This window comes from Amblyomma maculatum, chromosome 3 (assembly GCF_055883805.1).
Source record: "Amblyomma maculatum isolate TAMU_Amacu chromosome 3, ASM5588380v1, whole genome shotgun sequence".
NCBI classification, from domain to species: Eukaryota; Metazoa; Arthropoda; class Arachnida; order Ixodida; family Ixodidae; genus Amblyomma; species Amblyomma maculatum.
This window is the reverse complement of record NC_139346.1, coordinates 92,044,446-92,060,682: the sequence shown is the minus strand read 5'-3', so window position 1 is coordinate 92,060,682 and position 16,237 is coordinate 92,044,446. Positions and strand designations below refer to the sequence as shown.

Here is a 16,237-nt window from a genome sequence, read left to right as displayed (position 1 = left end):
CCCAGATCCTTACAATGCTTACGTGCTTTCTATAGGGCCGGTGATGAATAGTCACTCGTCGAAATTCTCAAAAGTGATATCAGAGAAAAGCTGCTTCACAAGTTCAGGTCTGTTTCGGCAATATCGCGCTGGAGTGACAGGTCAGACTAACAGCAGTTACCTTCGCAGCAGCTTTTTTGTCCTTTTCTGTACGAATATATGCACTGGCAAAAGTGAATGACACTCACAGGGCGGGCGGAGTCTTAACTTGATATATTATATACAACAAAACGTGCACAAGCTGCAGTCATTTGCTATTGCGCTGTTCATCGTGCGACCGAAAAGCAGTCACGACAATTAAGAGTTGCAAACGAACTGATGAAGTTTCAGTGCTCAAGTGTGCAACGCAGGTTAGCCGCGAAAGCAATCCGTCGCCGAAGGGTCTACTTGTCGCGCTCATGCAATGCTGGTGCCCATCGCTCTCATATTGGTCCGACCGCAAGAAACATGTGAAAATAGGTGCTATTTTCCTTTGTGTGCCTCGTGGAGCAACCAACCACACCACAGTTTGCAAGAATATTGGGAATTATGCCCGAAAACACAGCAAGCGCTGCGCATCCAATGCAGACGACCTGAGTTTTGCCTGCACCACGAAAGTCACTGCTGTCGCCAGCGCCGCCGCATCTTCACTGACGTCACGCGCTGACGCTTGTCTATAAGGGGCGTTTGGACGCGTAAGCAGCGTAAGTACAGTAACTACTTCCTGCTGAGTGTAGCACCACTTGCTCAAGTTGAAGTGGCGTTTGAGGAATGTTGGATATAGACGGCAGCTTTTCCTGGCGTTTCGGCCTCTGCTCTTGCCCGTTTATCAGGGATAGAAGGACGCTGGTACTCTATATATCATGTTACTGAATATAACCTATTGTGTTTCTTTGCTTTGACATGGTACGTCATCTGTCGAGCAGTGAGGCAAGCTTCATCCCGGCCGTTGGCGCGCTTGCCTCGCTGCCACACAGATAACGCATCATGTCAAAGTGGCTTTTCGACTCTCTTCTGTGAAAATTGTGCACGCCACCGAGAGCAGTTTTTTCTCGATTTCGGAAAATCTAGGCAAGTACCGATATTGAATCACTTATCAGATAACGTAGACTATAGTTTGCTACTTTGTGAACGTTATTTCAGCTTGAATGGGGTAGTAGATTTTGCATGGGAATTTTTTAAATCCTAGCCCCCAAATATGGAAGACCCTGTATATATATATATATATATATATATATATATATATATATATATATATATATATATATATATGTGTGTGTGTGTGTGTGTGTGTGTGTGTGTGTGTGTGTGTGTGTGTGTGTGTGTGTGTGTGTGTGTGTGTGTGTGTGTGTGTGTGTGTGTGTGTGTGTGTGTGTGTGTGTGTGTGTGTGTGTGTGTGTGTGTGTGTGTGTGTGTGTGTGTGTGTGTGTGTGTGTGTGTGTGTGTGTGTGTGTGTGTGTATAATTTTTTGCGCCACGGAAGCAACGGGAATAGCGGGTTTAATTGCGAAGGTGCTGATTCGCCCTAAGCGCAGCGCACACAGAACTTAAAGTCAGGGGGGTCTCGGGGAGTCTGAGACCCCCCAGTAATATTCAAGAGGAGTCCGATACCCCCCGAGTTTGAATGTATAAGGACTGTATGAATGAATACAAAGCAGGCAATAATTTTTGTGTTTGTCAGGGGTATAATCGGAAGATTTCTTCTCTGGCGTTTCGACACTTTCACAGTGAGTATTAATAAGAACCACTAACACGTTTTCGGGAACCAGAGATGGAGAAAAATAATGCTTTCTCCCCTTTGTATAAAACGATTTGCAAAACAGGAAACCATCTGCTTTCTCTTTTTCCCTCTTTATTTCCCTTTCCACCGGTGCTCGGATCCCCTCTTCGATGCCCAAATGGTGATGGAAGGCGTCAAATGACCGCCGCGAGTGAGACATCCGCTGCGCGCACACCGAAGAGCCGCTGTCTAGGCGACCGAAATGAAACAAGACAGTCGCTAACACATTTAACTGGCGCGCGATAGCGCCTCGAGAGAAACCGTCGGCGGCGCAGTGAGAACATTCGGGACGGCGGCTAGTCTGATTTATTTAGAGGAAGGGAAAGGCGCGGTAACTGTCTCACTTGTTTTCTGTGGACACCGCTACTGCGCCTAAGGGATGGGAGGAAGATGGGAGTGAAAGTGGAAAGGGAGAAAGAGGAGCCATAGTGGAGGGCTACGGAGTAATTTCGACCACCTGGGGATCTTTAGCGTGCGCTGACATCGCACAGCACATGGACGCCTCTTCGTTTCGCCTTCATGGGACGGCGGCTAGGGAGCCTACATGCACGGCCGGTCTCTCGGGAGAGAGCGCATTGGAGGCCGCAGAGTCTCAAGGGATCCCTGCTGATGTTCTCTAAGCAGTGCAACCAGTCTTTCTTTGGGAGTAAATAAAGAGTTTATCATCATCATCGTCGAGGGAGAGCGCGCGCTCTTTCTTACGGACTTCCCAATCACCGCGGCAACAATGGGAACTTTTCTTGAGTTACGCTCTCCGCCGCCGCAAGGGGCGCGACCTGCTCACTGTTCACTACACATCTGCTTCAGCGGCTGCGGGTGGCTTTTGCATGATTTCGCGCTGTCGCTCGCTTGTTTAGCGGTGAGTGCAGCCCCGAAATGAAAGAACACGGAAGGTAGATACTGCAGCGGCATGTCGTCAGCGTACTGCAGATGTGAAGCGAGTTTTTATATAAAAACACTCGCTCAGCAAACGTTCGACAAGCATATGACATGCATTGCGGCATGGTAGCTACTTTTGTCCATTTTATTATGAATTTTTTTCAATCCTACACAAGAGTAGCAAAAAAAAAAAAGAAAAGAACTGAATGAACAGTGATCACATCGAAGCTTCTTCAAGGCTAACATTACAGCAACTCGTCTGCAACAGCAAAGCCGTCTTTCAGCGCTAGATGCGAAACCATCCTTATATATCACGGAAGATGGAAATAATTTCATAAAAATGTAATGTAAGTTGCATAATGCTCGCATGATATAGAATATTAGTATAACAGTCAAAGTAAAGACTGTAAGGTTGAGTTTTCAATGTTATTATATTTTATATATTAGCAAATGTGTTGTATTTAAACATTATTTTATTTTGTAAATAAATGCATGCTGTTTTAATGAAATTTTACATGATATTATGCTTATTATGAAAACAATAAAAAAATTGTTTGATATTCATGACACCACTTGTGCTGGAAGCGGTAAAAAGAGGCTAATAAATGACGCAGCTGGTGATGCTCGATTGCAGTGGCTGACAAACGAGTTCACTTGCTATATCGAAAGCATCCAAGAAACTTTCTAAAGCGTTAAAGAAGGAAAATTTCACCGAAGAAACATTTTAAGAAATGCTGTTCATCACGAGTCTAGTGTACAAGTGGTAGAATACCTCCTGGGGAAAGGTGTCGGCTCCGTCCTCACCAGGAAACTCAATAGTGGCCCCATTGAGGCTCTCTTAGGGAAAGTAAGGCTAATGTGCGGAGAGAACGACATGCTAGATGCTAAAGCCGTAACAGCAACAATTGACCACATTATCAAGATGGACGTTTCACCTTGGAGCAAAATCAAGGCAGTTTTCGTCGATGCCGAAGAAATCATTTCTGCTCGGCCACAATCAGTAACCGAGGAAATGAAGCCTAGCACCTCCTGCCATCCCATTACTGTCACATATTCCGGTTTAGCTTACGTCGATGGATACATTGATAAGTTAATCAGTGACCTCGGGTGTGACGCTGCGCTATCTTTCTTGAAACTAGCGAGAGAAGTAGCCCCATGTACACTCTTCCAAGAGGACAAGAAGTCTAGTGTACTGCATTATCCGAAACCAGTGTTTATTGCCCTATTGGACAAGGTTTTCTTAAAAAAAAAAAAAGAAAATTGTGCATCTATCACGCACAGATACTCTCGAAGTACTTCAAATCCTGATTCAAGCAGCGCAATTGAGAATTCACCATTGCTGAGTTGCCCTGAAGGAATTAACAGCCTATAAGGTCCGCTTCTTTGATATCTGAAAAATTTATCAGAATCCTTCTTGTCAATTATGCCAAGAAAGTGACAGAGAGGAATTATAGGCCAGCTTCCTATATGAACAAAGCGGCCAGGAAGATTGAGACTGAACTTTCTAGCCGCAGGTCACGTTTTGATGAATTGATGAATATGTAGTACACTTTAAGGACAATTTTTTTATTGTTTGCCGCTCTTTTCAATGAGACATAACTGTTCATGACCATTTCCTAGATTAAAAGTTGTTGCTTATGTATTGAACCGACTACGTCTGTTATATACGTACCTACGTGCATCAGTCGCGAGACTACATATACATATTCTGTCTTTCAACCGACTGATTTGCTTTGAACGAAGCTAGAACAACAACTCACTCCACTGGACAATGGCGATTTTAACTATATGCGTAAATTTTGTTTCTTACTCTGAATCTGAGACGCGCCATGAATTTTCGTCGGTGCCTCTTTTGCTCTAAATAAGAACAGAAGCGTTCGACAGAATCTCCAGCCAACAGTTTGCCATGCACTCACGTCAGGTCGCGCTACATCTGTTTACAGCTTTCGAAGGAACACTGCATAGCCTGATAAATTTATTCGAAGTGTCTAAAGGTACTTACGTCCTACGTACCCATTCGATTCTCGCAAAAATACGGCAGACGTCGATATACAGGCTCATGGCTATATGCACGTCGAACGCGTATGTTCGCATTCCGCTTGCTACGCTATGATATCAGTTAGCCGCGATTCCCGATGAGGTGCTACGAAAAGTTCATCCACTCTAACATAGATCACGCTCTTCACTCAGGATTGTGCACGGCAAGCATCGCTTGTTACGCATATAGCTGCAAGCGATGCGACGTACTGCACCAGCTCCGCCAGCTGGCACCCAGACGCGCACATTCACGAGTTTTCGCTTCGAACTAAACTATCACCTTGATCTGCCCGTAATGCAAGCGAGCTGTTCCTAGCATTTACGCTGTCTTAGATCCTGCATCGACCTCCGAAGATCGAGCACCGGCAGAACACACTCAGCTCGCCGTGCAGAACATTCGGCCGTACAAATTAAGTGTGTATACGCGTCCTGTGCGTCAAATGCCATTATGCTCGTTCCTCACATGCAGACAGAAATAGGATGTTTCTAGTTAAATCCTTCCTTTAGATTCTACCTCAGAGCCGTGGAAAAAGACATGCCGAATCTACTAGATGGCTTACGCTGATACAGCGGCAAGCAGCACGTTGACTCGTCGAGGCGAAGATCCACTTCCCCGCAATACAGGAGTGCACAACCGGAAAGCCAGAAGCGCGAATGATCCACTTCCCTACAAACAGCAATGTTTTTTGGTATTTAGGGGAAGTCTAGACACGTACTCAGCCTGCATCTCTTTTTCGTCGTTGAAGTTTGCGCACATGTAATTTAAACGCCCGCATGCTCGAGGTTAGCGTGAGCCGACTGAACGGCCGCAGCTTTGAAACGAGCGCGGGAGATATGCATGCGTCGCCGGACTTCGGTACACGGTAGAAAATGTGTGCTGCACATTTCGTTGCAGATGCTGATTCTTGGATTTGTGCACAGAGTGTCATGCAAGCGATCGTTGCTACAACCACGCATCCGTGTTCCCACGGCTGGCCAGCCCTGATGAGCATAAATGCTCCGCTGTGGAAGTATCAGTGATCGAAGAGAGGACGGAGTTTCATAATATAGGGCGCGAAATCGATAGCTACCAGTGCTCAGTGGAAAAATTCTGCCTTGACCATGCACAACTCAGTGTTTCAGATGTGGTCAGTAGCTAAAAGTTCGAACAGTTCGCCTTTCAAGCCCGCGGTCAGCGCTGGCCCGGCGGAGCGATTTTTCACGCTACACCGCTGTCTTGCTAGAAAACCTACCTAGGCGGCGTTTGACATTCAGCTGCTTTGTGGGCCCCGTAATGTAAAGCAACGCTTTCAGAAACGCACTGTTCAAAAATGTCTCATGCCGGGATGGAAAAGGATGTTGCAAAATTGTACAAAATGTTTTCCTTTTATTTTCTCGAGTCTGGCACACATGTAAGATATGGTTTATTGTTAGTTCATATCCACTTTCCTTGCATATTGGTTTGTCATCTTTCATAAGTATGAAGCTGCGTGTCAGGTGTGGGAGTGTCTTTTGTGAACATGACCTAAAATGTACTCCATGATGTGTTTTTGATGACTGCATGATTTCCATTCCTCGATGACAGGTTCGACAAAGTTTAGTTTGTTGTTTACTTCAATGTTTCAAAAATCCTGCCTGCTTTCAAATTTCTTTGTACAAGCTTCTTGGTACCTTCATGCAGCATATTCACCCTCTGTAATTTAGCGTTGTGGTAAGGTAACCTGGCTATTTCTTTTCATCACCTTTCAAGACAGCTGTCCCGCTTTCATAAAGTGCAGGGCTTCTGACGACAAGAACTCCTTGGCAGTCATAGAAATAAACACGACCCATAATCATGAGCTATCTAAGGTATGCATATATATGTCCATCGCTCAATGGAATGGTACCAGCACGCTGTTAGAACAGGTCTTGTGGTAACAACAACCATTGTCTGAGGTGGTCCTTTAATGGACATTTGAGTGCCATGTAACTGCAGGTACCGACAGAACTCGTGATTATGCTATGAGATAATGCCTCCCTTGCATGCATATAGGTATACATTTCAGAATCTGCAGTGCACCACTTGACGATTTGCCACCAATTTTTGTGCAAAAATGTCTTTTTTATGCTTATTAGCCACCATGATTAACATACAGACCCTGCGCACAAGCCAAAAGTACCACGAGCCAATTGTCACAAGGCCACACGACATGGCAGGAGCTATTAACTCGAGCATACAAAGTTATATTTTGAAATATGTTCCGGGACGCTTCAGCATCGAGTAAAAAAGGTTACTCCTAGGCCATGGAGGCATGCTTGTACAGTGTGGCTAAAGCGAGGCTTACAAAGGTCAACGCCAGGTTGTCTATCGCATAACAGGGCAGCCTGCTACCATATGCTAATGAGTAAGTGTGAGATAACAGGGACATGAATTAAGGAATTAGTGATTAAGTTTGTAGCAAAGGGCATGTAAATGAATGGGAATCCAGAGCGGGATCTGCAGACAAGAGCCATTAACACTGGTCCATCATACCCTTACAGGTGGAGATTAGGTGCCTGCCTAATTTTTTGTCTTCTCAAGGCTTGTCATTTTCTTCATTCTTTCAGGTGAGAAAGATGTGCAAATGATAGCATCGAGAATGCCCGAGACCACCGTTAACAAGGATGCTGATCTGAACAGCGTAAAAAATATTTCACAAAAGATGGGCGACTAGTAATGCTGGCAACAGTTGAAGCTAAGTGGAAAGGCATGAAATTGAAATCCAACGAATGCAGATATGTTGCGAGGCGACCAGTCTGTGGTGTGCAACATCTGTCTCTGTTAGTTTCATCAAATGATTGGCCAAAGCAGATGGGGCTTGTGGTTTTTTTTTGGTGAGAAGTGCAGTGGTATAGTAGCATAAATGCAACTTGCCCATTAACAATTGGAGTGCAGTGAGTGCATTGTTTTGTTTTTGTAAGAAGTTCATTGTTTCCATGCAAATATTATGAGAAATTTCTTCCCAGAAAATGTTTACTGACATGTGAATATAATGTGCAATAAAAAGCTATTTGCTATTTGCTTTTTCTTGTATACATTAGTTCTGTGAAGGAAACCACAGGCCAGAAGGAAATGTAATGGCGTGCATTTTATTACTTGACCCCGTTGTGCTGGCTCGGTAGTTATAGTGCTTCGCTGCTGAACCCATGGATGCAGATTTGATTGCAGCCACAGCAGCGGCATTTCAATAGAGGCAAAATAATAGGTTGTCATGCACTGTGCTGTGTCAGTGCATGTAAAAGAACCCCACTTGGTCGAAATAATACAGGAACCCTCAACTGTTGTGTCCCTCATAGTTGTTTTAGGATGCTAAACCAGATATTATATATCACTCTGATTAAAATGCTATTTATGGTCAGTTAATCACACACAAAATGACCTAACTTTTCTGCAAAGGACAGCAGCTGTTGTACAATGTTATTTTAGTCTTCATGAAGAATATCACACTGGCTCCACATGGCTTTCTGTAGAACCTTGATATGTTTCACGATCACACACCCGATTATATATTTATCTAAGGGCACTGGTGCATGCATGGAGGGGACCATTACATTCTATTTGTCAACTGAAGTGCATGATCCACATCATTCCTGTAAGTCAACTGTCTGCTATTTGAACTGTCTAGCAGTGATGCAAGTTTCAAAGAACTGCAGTTAGCAAATCAATCCAAGCGGGAGACAGTGCCGAGAACTGCTTTGGTTTCATCTTCAACAACTGTTTGAGAACTACAATTAGCCAAATGTTGCGCAACATAGATGAGAGGTTACAAAATCTAACAAAGCAACACATCCTACATGTGGTATGTAGGGTTTCACATTCTAAAGTGACATATGTAGCTATGAAGAATACTGCAGTGGAGAGCTCTAGATAAATTGACTGCCTGGATTTTGTACTTTGTGTTGACATCTCGCAGGAAACAAATGCGCGCATTTAGCCTCCACCAAAGTGCGGCTGCCATCACTAGGATTAAATATCACGACACTGGGTCAAGTAGCTGAACGCGTCGCGTCGCTCAGATGTTGCAGTGTGTACGCACATGCTATACATGTCAACCTTTCCAGGGCCCGTATTCCAAGTTTGCGTCGCTATCTCCCCGACCTCGAGTCACCTGATTGATGGAAACGCCGGAACATGTATTTGCTACCTCTTCAGGTTCCGTAGTGGCACCGCCCGGTTCCAGCGTTTCAACCAATCAGATGACTCGAGGTTACGTGAGATAGCGACATTTCAATAACAATGCGGAATACTGGCCCTGCATTTCAGCTGTCATATGCATGGTAGATATTCATGTTCAGCTTTGGACTGAGAAGTTTAAAAGTGAACCATTCATGTTTCTCTAGCACCAAAAAGCAAAAGAAATTAAGGTAAAAACTAACAAAAAGAACATAATACATTGAAAAAGCACTAGCCATTACCACATAAACCATATTCGTTCGTTTATTAATGATAAAGTGGCCTTCAACAATAGTACAAAGCCTGAACATTTAGGAAGATGCTGTGCCAGGCAGCTAATATTTCCCAGAAGCCTGAACCATTTCACCTGTAATATCTCGACAGTGTGGGCTGGGCACTTATTTTTCTGTCTACTCCAACATGCAAAAACTGTATCATGTGCATTCCCAACAACTTTGTGCAAGGCTAGGTTAAAATATTGCTTTAAATTTTTTTTTTCGAGGCTTCAAAACGCACTAATGTAAACAATGGGGGTACTTTGTTGAAACACCACATTTTCCGAGTTTTGAGCTCTGTAGTGCAGTCTGATAACACGTCGATGACTTATTGTCACCTGACAGTCGTGCACTGTGCGTGTGGATCTCTTTACGCCACGTTTTGGACTTACCACTGCACCTAATAAAATGCACTCGGAACATCGGTCATCATAAATGTACACGCTGTCGTCTGTGCGGACATCGGCGCACGCATCACATCATCACGGCACTCTCTTAGTCTCACACAGCACTTTCGTTACGAAGTAGCACGGACATCATAGCATCTCACGGAAAGCAGAACCCGGCGCGTACACCTCCATTCGCACAACAAACAAGGATGACGCGATGCTTGGGCTAGAGACACATCGGCGGTACCCAGCTTTCTCAGCGCCGCTTGTATGTATGTAGAACTTGCAGCACCGCAAAGCATATATAAACCTCAATACAAGCAGAAAGCGACGCGTTACGTGACGCATCTCATCGCAAGATTGAAGTGAGGAAACTTTGAAGAATCAAAACTACATAACTATCGTCGTAGACGATAACCCACATTATAACGAGGACCAAATGAGCGGGCGTGCGGGCCTCGGGCTGGCCGTCAACACCGCGATTACATGCGCTTGCGCTCTGGTCGTGCTTGCACTCACGTAAATCTATCATCATGCCATCACGTAGTCTATCACCCATTCCAGGCACTATGTGTTCGTCGTAATTTCACATTTCACGTATGCTTGGATCCACCCTGCTTGGACTACTTGGATCTCGCACACCTCGTATCAACTTCGACTTGGCTACATTTGGCTATCGCTACCAAGTAACCATTATATTTTCAACACAGCAACGCTAGCGTCCTTCCGAAGATGACTAAAAAAAAATAAAAATAAAAAGGGATGCTACAACACTACAATCTACACATCTGGCTTTTCCGACGTATCCCAAGTCCAAAAGGCCCATCTCCATCCATCTACCTTGCCTATCCCGGAGAAAAATGCATAGGGTCCGTCGGACGTTAAACTTGAACCCCACCGACCGGGTCCGTCCTCCGTACCTCTGACAAATATTTGCCGGATCCGTCCGTCGCACCCCGAAGAAAAACGCACCGGGTCCGTCGGACGTACCTTTAAGACCATTAGCCACAGCCAAATTTATTTCTGTTCAAAAGTTCTTCATTCGACCGTGCTCGGCGCAAAGGCGCGCGCGCGCGTGTGCGGTGCTTACTATATTTTATTCCTCGTACACGATAAATCTTAGACGCTGAATACGGTGTCTTTGTATAAACCATAAGGGGTGAAATGTCAGGAGCGAAGAGCGAGCGCGCGTTTTCCTCGCGCGTGAACGGCGGTAGCAGAGGCGCAGCAGTAAAGAGCGGTTTTACGCAGCAGTGGGGTTGGTTGGGGTCTTTGGGTTATTCTCGGGGGGTGGGGGGGACCGGACACGGGTTATGCCGGCCTTAATTCGCGGCGGCACTCTTGGTGCTCTTGGTGTCCGAGGCGCGGCGGGCGGGTGAGGCGAGAAGAAAAGCGCGCTCTGCCTCGAGACGCGACCCGCCGTGCTTCATGTGTGCGCCGCGGCGCCCAGCTAGCGGTGGCGCTAGCGGCGCGCCGTCTCGGCGTGCACCTCTAGCTACCGTCACTAGATGGCGATTGCCGCGCACAGTGCATGGACCATAAAATGTGTGCGTTTCCAGAAATGCGTTGAGCCTAAGGTCCGAATTTATGCAATATCTTGTAAATATTTACTAACAGAAGAAGCTTATTAGATATAATAGTGCTTATGCTTTGTTAGGAAATCATTTTACGAAGCAGTTAGGCAGTACTATAATCATAGCACGGACATACAACTAACACCTGTAAGCGGCACGGCTGTAATAGGATGGCGAGCAAAACGTTTTTGAAGTATCGCTCAGGTCTCTCCTCATGCAGACGTACTAATCTTTCCATCCTATAAAAGAATGTGTAGTCGCGTCTACTATGTGGAAGTTTGTTGGGAAGGTTTTCGGTGTGTTTCCTACACATGCCCCGAGACAGCGGAATAAATTTGAATATTTGGTGTACTATACAGTGATGTATGCACTGTGGCACTTCCGTAATGTTTCCGAGAGGTCGAGAAGACAAAACAGAGCAATGTTTCCCAGGTTGCGCAAATTGCGTACAATCATTCATGCTCATTTAGAGGAACGGCTGTTTGTTTTGGGGGAACAAGAGTTCTTCCGTCAATGGTCAACACGATATGTTCTTGTATCCAAAAACAGAGTGTTTTTAACTGTTTGAGGGTCTTTGATGTAACATAGCGGCAAGCTCAGACCCACACCAGCAGCTGTGTAACCTATAAGGTTAGGCCTCTTTTGTTGTCTGTCGTAACTTTTGGGTGTGTGCAAAGTGATGATTTGCTCATTTGGTTGTCATTTGTGAACAATATTCATGCTTACAGCCAATTTTGATTTGGAGGGTGTTGTCCTCCTGTTGTCATCCAGCATCCTGTCATGTTTTCACATATTTGTATTGATCCCATGTTACGGTGTTGATGGGTCTGCTTTGTACTGCTGTACTTGACATGTCACCTTCGGGTGTAATAAAACATTTTCTTTCGCTTTTTACTAATTTAGGGTTAGTATAGTGCGTCGTCGCGGACGGTGGGTGATTAAGGCCCCGGCGCCGCGCGCAGCGTGGTTGCTTGGGCATCGCAAGGATGAACCGCCAATCGCCGTTGCAGCACCCGTCAAAGGCGCAGTGCTTCTTTTTCAGTGCGCCGGAGCATACACCAGTGGATGCTATCATCGACGCAATCGAAGAAATTGTCGGAGCCGGTGGGCTGATCTACCTGCAGCACCACGGAGGCACGAGGTTCTTGGCTGCCGTCCGTTCAGCGGCCCAGGCAGCTAAGATGGCAGCAAGCGGATCAATCAAGCTTGCGAACAAGGTTGTTCCTCTGGAACAGATGGGTTCACCTGTGGTCTACGTGACCGTGTATCGCCTGCCACCGTGCATCAGCGATGAGGCCCTTCTGGCAGCCCTTGTTCCCTACGGGAAGTGTCACGGCGTCTCGGACGTCATCTTCAAGGACCGCTCGGACATCTCCAACGGTACCAGACTTGTCAAGTTAGAAATGGTGAAGCCGGCACCCAACTTCATCGTTGTGGCTGGCTACCGCGTTATGATAGAGTATAAAGGAATGAAGAGAGTGTGTTCCAGGTGCGGTGTCGAAGGACACTTCAAAGCCGCATGCAAGACGGCGAGGTGCGCGCGGTGCGCGGTTTACGGCCACGCAACCAGCGAGTGCAAAGAGCCATGCCGTCGCTGTCAGGGAAGTCACGCTACAGTTGACTGTGCCCAGCCGCGCTCATACGCTGCTGCCGCCACTCCGCCCTCCCAGCAACACCCCACGCCCGCTGTAAGTGAAGGAATTCGGAATCCCGAAGAAGGTTCCCTTCAGCGAGACGCAGTACAAGACGACTCTGAGAAGACACAGGTCCCGTCAGTTACCACTCGAAACACAGATGCTTCCTCAGTCGAAGGAAACGCGCCGACCACGACTGAGACTACGTCCAATGACAACATCGCTTCCGAGCTGTCAGACTCAAGTTCTCAGCAAGACCAGGAAGAAGAAAGACGCCTACATACAGAAAGTCAGAACATCCCCAAAGACCCTCGCCTTGTTAACCCTATAAGTCAAGTAGCAGACCTCCTGGAAGCAGCGCGAAAGTCGGGCAGCATTGAATATGGCGCTACCAGTAGCCATGGCTTACACAGCGGCCACGCCCCTTTCAGCAGCCATCTTGGCCTCCCCGACGACTCGCACGGTCCCAGTAACATAACAGAACCACGCCTCGGGCCCAGACCAGAAGAAAACGCCAACAGGAGAAATGCAAGCGCAGGGAGATGTCGACCGCAAGCTGAAGACTCTAAAAGACAACTGTCCTCCTCAGACAGCAGCACGGCGGCAAGAAAAGATATTGCCCCGCTTAAGAAGTCAAAAAAGACACCGGACGAAAGCGCCATGGACTTCACTTCAGATGCGGAATCGCCTTAGAGCCAGTCATCTTGCACCGTTGTGCGCTCTTTTTTTTCTTTTTTTTCTTCCCCTCCTTCTTTCCCCCGCTCTCCTTTCAACAGAACTGGAATGCCTCGTCCACGCCTACCCAGCCTCGCTATCAACGGCGCAGTCATCTTCCGGCAGCCGCCCGCACGTGTCGCCACGCCAACCGTCTGCATCTCGGACACTGCCCGCTTTGCCACATCTGCCGTCTGCAGTTACTCCTTCATTATTCTGTGCACTTTTTTCAGCGCGTGTGCGTCGCATCGCACCCCGCCTGTACGCCGTTGGGCCGCAAAAAGTTTTTTGTTCAAGTCGGTAAGCCAGCGTTTCAATGCCCTTCATATAAACAGAAATGGCATACTTACACATTGTAACACTCAATGCACAAGGTTTTAGAAATAGAAACAAGCAAAGAGAAATAGTCCATTTTGCAAGAGAAAACAAAGTAGATCTCCTGTTCCTGCAGGAATGTAACCTGCGGAACTCACAAGAAGTCAAAAGATTCTGTGAAGAGTTCTCCGTTAAAGCTTATTTTTCCTATAGCCCGTCACGGAGTCGTGGTGTGGGCGTAGTGGTTTTTTGCAGACCATTACTGCATGGCAGTTTCCGTTTGTTTGACACGGAAGGTCGAGTGATTGCCTTTGATTTTTTCTGGGGTGAAAAAAAATTTCGTGCACTAAACATTTATGCTCCAGCGACGCGGCCGAATTTGAAACGTTTCTTCACCGAGCTAGCCCCTTTCATTTTAGAAAACCATCCGTTTTTGGTACTAGGCGATTTCAACTGCGTTCTAGATGCCAGGCGCGACATACGAGGACCTGGACAGGATGGGTCCATAGCACATGCGGCCGAATTAGCACGATTCGTCCGCGAATATCAATTGACTGACGCCTGGGTGCACATGAAAGGCGACACTTTTGGTGGCACATGGCGACAAAGGCGAACACAGACCAGGCTAGACCGCGTGTATCTTCCACCCGAACTAGTCCCCCGTCTTGTACAATGCAATGTCCTAGCATTCTCCCCTGACGCTGGCCACATCTCGGACCACCAGCCGTTTTCCATTATCCTGCATTTAGAAGGGAAGCCCGGGGATCGTGGAGACCTCTGGAGGCTAGACGTAGCTTCTCTACGTGATCCCGCGGCATTAGCTGAAATCAAGGCAGCAGTAGAGGAATCGCTTACTCCGCGGAAGCAAGACATTGACAAATGGGACGATTTGAAACAAAGCTGGAGGTCCGCATGCATAAGAGCAAGCAGAAAGAGGAAGAAAGCAGAGACGGAGCAGATCTGCGAAATTTTGCGACGCATTCGCATAGTGCGAACGGGAGGTTCGAAGACTCAACTTTTCCAGGAATACCTTGAATGCCAGCGCGACCGATATAGCCGCCTTTTGTGCAGAACCTCACAGACGTCGGCAAAGGCATGGACAACAAATCGACCAGTCTCCGATCCAGAGGTGCTGCGTTTGGCACGCACGTCAAGTTCCGCTCGCAGTAGTTCGTCGTTTATAGGAAAAGTATTTGTTGAAGATGGGAGCGAGAGCGGACTGCGTCGAGACATCGAAAGGATGTTCTATAACTGGTTCAGTGATGCTTTTATGTCAGAATGCACGCAAACTGCCGAAACACTCAAGAATGAAATCACTAATTTTTGTTGTAGTCTTCCACAATTGGATGATGCAGAAGGAAAAAATTTAACCGCCTCCACCGACAAGCAAGAACTTTTCCTCGTCTTGAAAACTATGAACAGCGGAGCAGCTCCCGGAACGGACGGCCTACCCGTCGAATTTTACCGAGCCTGCTGGTCGGAAGTCAGCGACGCTTTAGTAGCCCTACTAAATGCAGTACTGAAATGCAAAGGGATACCTAGATCGTTTTCAAGAGGGCGTGTAACCCTCCTGCCTAAACCCGGCGCAGATCCTGCAAAGCCAGCATCATGGAGACCAATAACTCTTTTGAATGCAGACTATAAAATATTTGCAGCCCTACTCGTCCAGCGTCTTAAAGGACTATTAAGTAAAATAGTTAGTCCTCTCCAGACCTGTTCCATTCCTGGAAGGAGCATATTTTCCTCACTCAACCTTACTCGAGACATAATACAATACACGAAAGCGCGGGCAGCACCAGGTCTTCTGGTTGCTTTAGATCAGGCGAAAGCTTTTGACCGCCTCGAACATCAATACCTTTTCGAAGTGCTGCGTTGTTATAATTTTCCCAATGAGTTCATCCAAGTTCTTAAACTATTGTATTCAAATATGACTGGGGAATTATTGTTGAACGGGATCGTAACACCAACATTTAATGTCACAAGAGGGGTCCGGCAAGGATGCCCTCTCTCCCCTGTACTGTTCGTGTTGGCAATTGACCCATTGTTAAGGCGTTGGCACAACAATACAACAATAAGGGGCCTCCCAATGCCAGGTTCCAGCCGCGTTAAAGTCTCTGCTTACGCGGATGATGTTACCCTTTACTTAGAAGATGTGGACAGCCTTGCAGGGGTCTTTACAACTTACAATGTTTATTCCACTTTGTCGGGTGCCAGAGTGAACATCGATAAGTGCGAAGCACTAAATCTGGGAAATAACGACATCGCTTTGCCAGGTGGAATCAGACAAGTGGATCACATGCGTATATTGGGCGCTATTTTTTGCGCAAGTGGTGTTTCCCCGCACATGTGGAAAGATATTGTGAGCGGGATACGACGACAGACTGAAGCTGTGTCGGCAGGATCTTTGTCTTTGGAAGAAAGAGCTTATCTAATTAAGAACGTAATGTGTAGC

At 46.6% G+C, this 16,237-nt stretch overlaps 1 protein-coding gene across 1 annotated transcript; it reads left to right on the top strand.

The window, feature by feature from the left end:
- Window positions 1-12,061: 12,061 nt before the first annotated feature.
- LOC146195291 (uncharacterized) lies at window positions 12,062-13,449 on the top strand. Its single transcript, XM_084596766.1, has one exon. It carries the CDS (start codon window positions 12,109-12,111, stop codon window positions 13,447-13,449), a length of 1,341 nt encoding a protein of 446 aa, XP_084452892.1. The 5' UTR covers window positions 12,062-12,108.
- Window positions 13,450-16,237: the final 2,788 nt, after the last annotated feature.